This window comes from Salminus brasiliensis, chromosome 8 (assembly GCF_030463535.1).
Source record: "Salminus brasiliensis chromosome 8, fSalBra1.hap2, whole genome shotgun sequence".
Taxonomy (NCBI): Eukaryota; Metazoa; Chordata; class Actinopteri; order Characiformes; family Bryconidae; genus Salminus; species Salminus brasiliensis.
Window position 1 is genome coordinate 11871109 of NC_132885.1, and position 9867 is coordinate 11880975.

At 39.6% G+C, this 9867-nt stretch overlaps 1 protein-coding gene across 1 annotated transcript; it reads left to right on the top strand.

Moving 5' to 3' along the window:
• Window positions 1-400: 400 nt before the first annotated feature.
• cyp27a1.1 (cytochrome P450, family 27, subfamily A, polypeptide 1.1) lies at window positions 401-7734 on the top strand. The gene is made up of 9 exons (XM_072685627.1): window positions 401-640; window positions 1131-1321; window positions 2081-2280; window positions 2468-2665; window positions 4733-4893; window positions 4990-5156; window positions 5774-5855; window positions 5935-6135; window positions 7072-7734. Exons 1-9 carry the CDS (start codon window positions 401-403, stop codon window positions 7198-7200), a joined length of 1569 nt encoding a protein of 522 aa, XP_072541728.1. The 3' UTR covers window positions 7201-7734.
• The last annotated feature ends 2133 nt before the right edge of the window (window positions 7735-9867 follow it).

Here is a 9867-nt window from a genome sequence, read left to right on the forward strand (position 1 = left end):
GATTGGTCTATTGTAGCTAGAGTCCGGCCAATGTAGGGGATAGTATCTGAAGTATCTGAATTTCTTTCCTTGAGTGTATGTAGTAAAGGTCTTTCTATTGACATGTACTGACCTTACTGAATATGTCATTCTCTAATTTATTGGAAGGTGCAGAATGATCATAATCACCTACACAGTGTTCAGGTTCTCCAATAAAAATATATGTGAAGCTTTCTTCCTTCTCCTGGCTGGCCAGTAGATCACAGGGTCAGAGTGGTTTTTCAGCAGCAGTGTTCACAGGTTGAGCTTTGCTCAGTTTGACTGACTAAATAGTTAATGTCCTGGGCTGTGGCCCCGCCTCCTTCTACGTACACACTGTAACACAAGCTGCTGTTTAGACATTCCTTTCATTTCTGCTGCGATGGCAGGTCGCCTAGCTCTGCACTCGGTCCAGTCCGTGGCTGGAAGGCTGTTTCTGAGGCCCACCGCGACGAGTCTGGACCTAGCGATGGGAATAGGAGACAATGCGGCTGCGCCCATCCCACTACAGGGCAGTCCTGAAAACATCAGGACCGAGGCTGACCTCCCTTTGGTCACTCTGTCCACACTCGTCTACAGGCTCATATTTCAGGGGTACTACAGTCGTATGCATGAGCTGCAGGTACAGTAAGCCTCACTGTAATTTGATGTTTATCTGTTACAGAACTTTTTAAAGATTGAAAAATGGACCAAATGTAAACTGTTCACACTTGTGGTCTTATTGCGTGCCAGATCACTGTGTTATTAAATTACATGCAATAAAAAGATTAAGTGGATAACAGAAGAGCTGAACCCAGGACTGGTGGTTTCAGGTATTTCTTAGGAGTGGTTTGTCAATGGAAATTAGATCAGGATTGTTTAAACAATGGACAAAGAGCATTTGCTTTATGCGGGTCCCACTTGACTATACTGAACAAATAATTAGGGTTAGGCAAGGTTAGACAAAGATTAAACAAGGATTACTGCAGCATTAGTTTTCAGTACTTGCAAGGTAGTATTCAAATGTTTTCTCTATCAAAGGCTTATTTACTGTAGTTCAGATTATCCACACCAGCAAGTCAGTAAATGATTGTAAGAATTGATAAATGTTTTTTTCTTTGTGATTTTCTCAGTTATATGAAAAGAAGCTTTATGGACCCATGTTTAAAGTGGTCACTGGTGCGACACACACCATTACTCTGGCTAGTGTGGAACTGCTGGAGCAGCTGCTGAGAAAAGAAGAGAAGTTCCCTCGCAGAGGAGACATGGCTGTATGGACTGAATACCGAGATATGAAAGGATTAGGCTATGGTCCCTTCACTGAGTAAGTCATGTCCACCCTTTATTGCAGCCTGGTGCCTGATATATTACAGCTGTAAACACTGTTCCATAATGTACTGATAAGAGTTAAAGTCCGTTCTTCCAAGTAGAAATTTTTTTTTGTCTTTATATAACATTTTGCTGCACTATATGATTTACTATAAAAACTTAGGTACTATATACATTTAGGTGAGCGGTCAGTGTTGCTGGCAGGCCAGTGTTCTATTGGCTGTTCTGACTGTGGAAAGTCCAAAAAATGCCTGGGAAAAAAACCCAAAAATATCAATGTCATTGTAAAACCTTGTAATGGTTCTTTATCATTAAAATTTTTTATATATATATATGTATATATAAAATTTTGTTATACTATTTAAATAATTTGTTTTAATTTGATAATGTGACTTGTTATAAATGTTATAAATGTTTTTGTTATAAATGGCTCTGTCATGACTTACGATAAACAACCCCTCAAACCGCTGCGCTTAGGCCTACACTTCATAACTGCTTTAATGGCGCAATTAGCATCAGTTTCACAAACCCTTAAAAAGAACCCTGTGGGTCTCCACGAAATGTGCTGAACAATTACCAAATATATCATGATGATTTCTGCAATTGGACTAATAACTGAATTATGATCCAAAGTGTTATGTTTAGTGTTTTATCTGCACTTAACATTAAAGGTGTATTTAGTTTCTCTAGTAAAATTATGATTTAATCATTTCCTGATTACAGAAACAATATTTCTCCTGTTTTGTTTCACCAGGGAAGGAGAGAAGTGGTACAAACTCAGAGCTGTGCTGAATAAACGCATGCTGCATCCCAGAGACTCAGTGAAGTATGAGAATGTAGTTAATGATGTGGTCACAGATTTTGTCAAAAGGTTAAACCACCTGCGTAAGATGAGCCCCACTGGAAATCTGGTGCCCAACATGTCCAACGAGTTGTATCGTTTTGCTCTAGAAGGTAAAGCCAGGCCTAAGTGATGCCTACCAGTTCATCTTAAAATCCATGACTCATTAATAAGACTCAATAATTGTGTGTGATATGAATGATATGAATATGCAAATCTCCTACTGTTGAGAAGACAAACCAGTCTTACTTGTCTGATCTGATCATCTCACCTTGTGTTGTCCTGGTCTTGCGTGTTCAGGAATTTCTCGCATACTGTTTGAGACTCGCATTGGCTGTCTGGAAAACAAGATTCCACTTGAAACTCAGGAATTCATCGACTCCATTGCCAAGATGTTCACCTACAGTACAATTGTAAGCATTCTACCAAAGTGGACCCGTAATTACCTGCCATTGTGGGGGCGCTACATAGACGGCTGGGAGGGAATTTTCAAATTTGGTGAGTTGACACCACAAAGCTTTTCCTCATACAAGCTAAATGGACCAAAAAATGTCCTCTAATGCTTCAAGCCTTTCAGGTGAGGATGACATTAGGGTTTTACTGCCCCACATTTTAAGTAGCTAAGAAAACCTACAGTACATGCCATGCAAATTCACTACACATAATACATTTCTAGTTTTATTCAGTTTCATGGAGTAATGGAGGTTTGTAAATAGAAAGTCAGCTGCTCAACAGACAATGTGGTGATAGTTCATTAGCCAGAGTTCTAGCCAGAAGTAACATACAGTTTTATGCTGCAAAGAAAATATTTCATGCATGTGTGTAAGACAGTAACATTACTCATATAATAGTAATGGGTAATATAATTATTATTATTAGGGAAGCTGTGCCTCTCTACATTTTTTCTGCACCAGAGTACAAGAAGTAGTCTAGAAAGACACCTGAATGACACCAATCTTCTCCTGTGTATTTTAGCCGACTCGTTCACTAACTTTGTGCTTCATGACCAAGCAAAACTCTGCACTGATACTCTTACAGTCCAGAATGACAACTGTGTGAGTAGCTCAACAGACACGATAGACTGCTGAGATGCTTGAAATGTGGACCCGGTTTGTGGAGTGGTGGCTAAATTCAACAGGGTCTTAAGTGACTGGTGTAATCTTTGTTTGACAGGACTTTATTGTTTTTGTTTATTTTTTTAGGCTGCCACTAACTTCTACTTTTCTACCAATTAATCTACTGTTTATTTTCTCAATTAGTTGATTCATCTAAACAATTCTTCAAAACCAATCAGCTCCATGGTGTATTACTGTGTGTGATCAGTGGGTGCTTACAGTGGGGTCTGTTTTTTAATAACATAAAGTGGTAATGTTCATCAAATAATTAGAATTTATATAATTTCCTGCCAATATAAAATCTAATGTGATCTCTGAAGAAAAAGTGGGCCCCTTATAACTTCACCTTCACCTAGTTAGTTCACCCAGCAACCCCAAAATTCCTTTACATATAAACACTGGTGTCGGTTTCCTTTGTTCCTTATTTTTACCTTCCAGCTTCGGTTTGAACAAGTCTGGCATTAAAGTATGCTGTCGCCATTGTTGGTGGAGCAACATGAACACTGAGCAATGCGGACGGTCTGGCAATACAGTGCACACAATGTGTTGCATCTGCACGCTAGGTCTTAAACATGAACATGAGTCCACAACATTGGTCCATACTCTACAAGAGCGCCTGAACGTTATTTCTTCAGGTGCTTGTGCATTGCAGGGTGCTTTTGAAACTTGGTCCAGTGTACAAACCACCTTTTTGTGTTAATTTCAGGTGATTTCATACTTCCAAAGCATTGGGTCTTTTGAAACTTTTAAAAACCTATTGAATATTTTTGTTTGTTTGTTTTTGTAGTCATCGACTACAGCGACTAATCATGGCCATCCTAATTTCCTTACAGGGACTAGACAAACTGTGTGTGCATTTGCACATCTGTGTCAGCAATGGGTGCAACTTGAGGTACTTGAATGTGTTCTTCAGAATGGATGTCCACAAACAGTTGAAAATATGGTGTATGTCTTTGAACGTGTGGTTGGTGTGGCGCAACAGATAAAACCACTAGCTGCCAGTGAGCTATTACACCATGTGGGAGACCAGGGTTCGATTCCCAGTCTGGGTGACCGTATGCTGCACTACACCAATAAGAGTCCCTGGGCAAGACTCCTAACACTACATTGGCCCACCTGTGTAATACAAGTCACCTTGTAAGTCGCTCTAGATAAGAGTGTCAGCTAAATGCCATAAATGTAAATAAACGTTAAGTGAACGTTTGTGGATTTTCAGTTCCTTTTCAAAAGGTGCCTGTGTTGTTTTTTCCCCCTAATGCATCAAAATCCTTAATGTCTGTCCTTGTGTTCTTGATAAGAAGTGCTTAAGATTTATTTTACTTAGAATGAACTTTAAGTTCCTCTCCTCTCTTTTAATAATTATGTTTCATTTATAGAATCATAAGCACATGCACAAGATGCTTCATGATCTCATGATCATAAGAGAAACATCTACCTGCTGTTTGTATAGCCTGCAGACTCATTGACAATAAGATGGAGGACATTCAGAAGCGTCTGGATGCAAACCAAGAAGTTGAAGGAGAGTACCTCACCTACCTTCTCTCCAGCAACATGAGCAAAAAGGACGTGTACGGGAGTGTTGCTGAGCTGTTATTGGCAGGCGTGGACACAGTAAGAACAATATGAAACTATGTAGGTTTGTTTATATAGTCCTGACTTCTAACCTCTAATCTAATGTCTACATAAAATATTTATATGTCCATTTAGACATCCAACACCATGCTATGGGCCTTGAATATGCTGTCACACAACCCAAAGGTGCAGGACATGCTGTATCAGGAAGTGGTCAGCACAATCAAAGGGGACAAAATTCCAACAGCTCAGGACATAAACAATATGCCTTACCTGAAGGCCGTCATCAAAGAGACTCTAAGGTGGATGTTCTGAAGGACTTTAAACTGTCCTCTTTTACATTTTGTGCTTCATGGCCAACTACATCTCACAACAAATGTAGTTGATCAGTAAAGGCATGTTTGGTGTCCTACATTTGCTACATGGTTTTGATCTGGAGCTATGAGGCCAGTGTCATACAGTGTTAAAACACCCATAATCAAATGATTTGGGATTAGGTAATCATGTGGTTTTTAGTTAATGTGTGCTAATTTAGACATGCAGTTTGCACAGTGCTAATATGAGGGGATTATAAGCTTATGTTAGTTTTTGGCTACATTGTCCCAGTGAGTGCACAGCTACAGCCACCAAATCAACTACATTTAAGGTAACTAAAGACTGTGTAAATCTTTTTGTGCACATTTCTTTTGTGCATATTAAGATTATGTTGGAACACACAGTTAAATCTGAATGTACGCACCCAGATAATGCCATCATATTTCACCACAAATGGAGAGAATGTACAAATCACATTCCAGGCATTCTGTCATAGTTTCACATGTTAGCAAATGTTATTTACTTTAAAGTTACTTGTTCACAATATTGGGTTCTACTGAACATCATTTTCACCATCAATTGATCTTATTTTTATCACACATAGGATGTATCCTGTTGTCCCTCTTAATGCACGTCTTCTAACAGGCAGTGATGCGATAATCGGAGGACACTTTTTCCCTAAAGAGGTGCCTGTTTTTTCTTCACCAGCATTACAGCACCCCCATCCTTATTCCTAATCTACTAATCCATAGCTTTTGTGAACAGACCACATTTGTGATCTATCACTACGCGATCAGTCAAGATGAAAAGACCTTCCCCGAACCGCGGACCTTCAAGCCTGAACGCTGGTTACGGGACGGACGGGTGAGGCCCAACCCATTTGGATCCATCCCATTCGGGTATGGAGTGAGAGGGTGTGTTGGACGACGCATTGCTGAACTGGAGATGCACCTGTCTCTGGCAAGGGTAAGCATCTCATGTATACAGATGTTCTCTACAGTTCTGTCCTCCAGCTGTTTGTGACATTAAACTGTTTCAGATCTACAAACTAAATGTAATAGAAGCGAACAACAACTTCAAAAATAATACAACTTTTTAATCAATTTTTAAAAATAAACAAGTCCCAATACCAATGTTATGGTCATCTCATAAATATAGCCTTTCCAGCAATTTGAAGTGGGCTAAAAGGGCTCAAAAAGCAGCACACTCTGTGATCAAAATATATTCCAGAAGCTACAGGAAAGTCTTACAAAAGCCATTTCTAACCCAACCACAGTGAAAGCCACTATCTCTAAATGATGAAAACTCACATTGGAGATGTTTACCAGAAGTGGTTGGTCTACTGAAATTTCTCAAAGAGCTGAGTACTGACTTAACCAGGCAGTCACAAAAGAACCCAGGCGAGCGTGTAAGGAACTGCAGGCCCTGCTCACCTCAGATAAGGCTATGGTTCCTGATTTTCTAGAGGCTAGACAAGAAATGGGAGAACAACAAGGGAAAAACTACTACTAATCAAAAGGCACAAAGGGTCATCTCACATTTGACCACTAAATCCTTTTGGTATAATGTCCTGAGGACTCAGGAGTCAAAAACTGACCACTTTAAAAGACGGGTCTAGTTACAGCTGGCATAAAGCTAAAAACAACACCATGACCTAATAACATCATACATGGCTGCTTGGGAGACTTAGCTGATAGAACCATGAATTCTGCAGCAGCTACCAGAGAGATGATTTGTTCATCAGTCCCTCATTTGAAGCTCAAGTGAAATTGAATTGAATATGACAATGATGCAAAGCAATGTGAAAGACTGATTTCCAATTATAGGAAGCATTTGGCATGTGACACAACTAAAATGTTATTAATACAAAGTGTTAATTTGTTGTATCTGATCTCCATCCAGATAATCAAGCTGTTTGAAGTCAAGCCCGACCCGAAAGTAGGAGAGGTCAAAGCCATCAATCGCACCGTGCTTGTGCCAGACAGAAAGGTCAATTTTTACTTCCTGGATCGGAAAGATACAACCACTTAAAGTCTTTGAGGGAGCTGTGATATCATTACCTCAGTAATATGTAAAGTGGGCACTGTGAAGAGCACACATCCAGGTGCTGCACATCTTCCACCCCCAAGATTTTCAGATCAGATCCCAGACACCTGGCTCTAATAGACCTTCTGCACTGTTCTCTGCCGGGTGGATCAATAGAACCAACATCGGGCACCTCCACTGTGAAGTATGTGTTTGTGAAACTATTAAATATATATGTTGATTCTACAGTATTGTATGATACTGTAAATGTACAATCCTGAATGATTACACAAAGTTTTATTATATTGTTTCAAAATAGTTCATGATCATTCCTCAATTCTGTATGACTTACATTATACATGACATATTACTACATGCATCTTCCACAATGCTTTTGGATGAGGAATGAGGCACAATCATGTAAAATACTGTAATCTGTTTCTCTCTGTATTTGTTTTTGTTCAATGTAATTCTGTGAGTCTGAACAGAAAAATACTCTGTTTTTACTTTAATTTTTTTAAGAAATTAAAAATATTTTATACTGCATTATTATGGGTATTTTGTATATAGAGTGGCACTGTTCAAAAAAAAAAGAAATGATCACTATGTTAAATAGTGTTGAATACCTGAAGAGATTGAAACTTTTGGCGAGGTGATCGGTCATTGCAATTTATCAAAGTAAATAGTTTCACGGAAATCAGTTCAGTTTGCTTTTCACACAATTTAAAGCTTTCACAGATGCAGATTCACTAACAAAAATCTAAAGTAACGAGCCTGTTTTGAAAAATGTAGTAAAAAGTACAAAAATGTAAAATGTAGGGAGTAGAAGTAAAACGTATTAATTGACAGACAATTGACATTATTATTCTTCATTAATATCAACAGATACTAATTTGTTAGGTTTATGGTTGGTTCACGATCATTGTAAATTTTCCCAGTTCCTAATGTAATTGAAAAATGTCAGTAAGCAGGAATGAGTGATGGAGAACTGCTTATTGTATTGCTATCAAAGGGAAATTAAAAGAAGATTTAGCAGACTCTGGAGTGGGGTTGCACTGTTCTACACCTGCACAATGACCTTCATAGAAGAGTCCTCAGCAGAAAGTCTTTCAGACGTTTCACTTCACGCAGACTGATATATATCAGTCCATTTACTCGCTTTAGTACTGAAGGCTTAATTTTGTAGGGAGTAGGCTGACCTGTGACCTATGATGTACCACCAAACCAGACCATCCTGGCTAAAGGATGGAATTTTAAGGGGAAAGTTTTGCTTTAAAAAGTTGCCTGGTGGATCTCTGGAGAAAACAAAAGTAATCTGCACAGTTTGCAAAGGCGAATTTAATTATCACAGAATAATTAATAACAATAATTCATCTTTGACATATCACCTCAAAGCAAAACACCCTACTGAATCATCTCTTCTGTGCCTTGTGTGATTACAGTAGTGTGGTACTCGCGGATGAATAACGAAACCTGTGAGAAAGTAACTACTGCTTTGGTAACTGGATAGCTAAACACTGCAGCCCAGTTAACATAGAACATGTAGAACATGATGGACTGCAAGAAATCATTTGAATTGCATCAGGAGACGCCTCTTAGAACCTACCCTCGAGAGGAACCATCATTTTAAGAATGCACAATTTGTATGAAAGCGAGAGGGCATGAAGGGGTCACTCACAGGGGACCACTGGACTTCTGTGAGCAATGACAACTACCTGGGTGTCACTGTGCACACAAGCATAGTCCATCAAACCCACATAAATTAAAAGAACAGCAGGTCACACTTGGGCAGAAGCAAGAATCACTCATTCAGGACGTTACAACAAGATGGAATTCTACATTAGAGATGGTGAAGCGAATCCAGCGAAACAAATCTCCACTGACCACTACACTGACTCTGCAGACCTGTAACATTACCATGTGAAGTGGACAGGATTAATATTTCCCTCTCTCTCTTTTCCTGTGTTGTGTGTGTGTGTGTGTGTGTGTGTGTGTGTGTTCTCTCTACATGCATATGGTGTTTTCTGTGTGCATGTGTCTGTTCTTGCTGTTTGTCTACTTATGCATGTCTGCGTCTGACGTCTCCACTTGTGTATCTTCTCTCTCATTCCCCTCATAAATCCCCTATGTGCAGGACGAAGACCAGAAAGTAGTGTGTCTTTCTAGTAAATAACAATTTACTTTCCATTGCAGATATGTGACTGAACTGCTCGGTGGAGAGCAGTGTGTCTCCTGTTCAGTGGTGTTGCCAGTGTTGTGCCACTGGTTTAGGGTTATGGAGTCCTCAGAAGATAGTGAGATCACCACAGATCTAGCTTAACAGAAGGACACCACAAGCCTCACATGGCTAAAAATCGCTACTGCACTTGATTCCAGGTTTAAGAATATGAAGTGTCTTCCCAAAGATGAAAGGAGTGAAGTGTGGGCTTCATTACACAACCTGATGCCTGCACAACAAACAGAGAAGAAGCCTCCAAAGTAGAGCAAGAGGAAGACACAGATGAAGAGGACTGATAGAACGATGTCTGGGCCTCTACAAAGCAGCACCCAAAGTGAATATGGATGAGTGTCCATTGACCACAGTGGTGGTCAAAAAGAGAAGGAGCACATGCAAGGCTGGCACCCACTGCACGCAAATACCTCTCAACCCTGCAACCACAGAGTCTTGTGAGA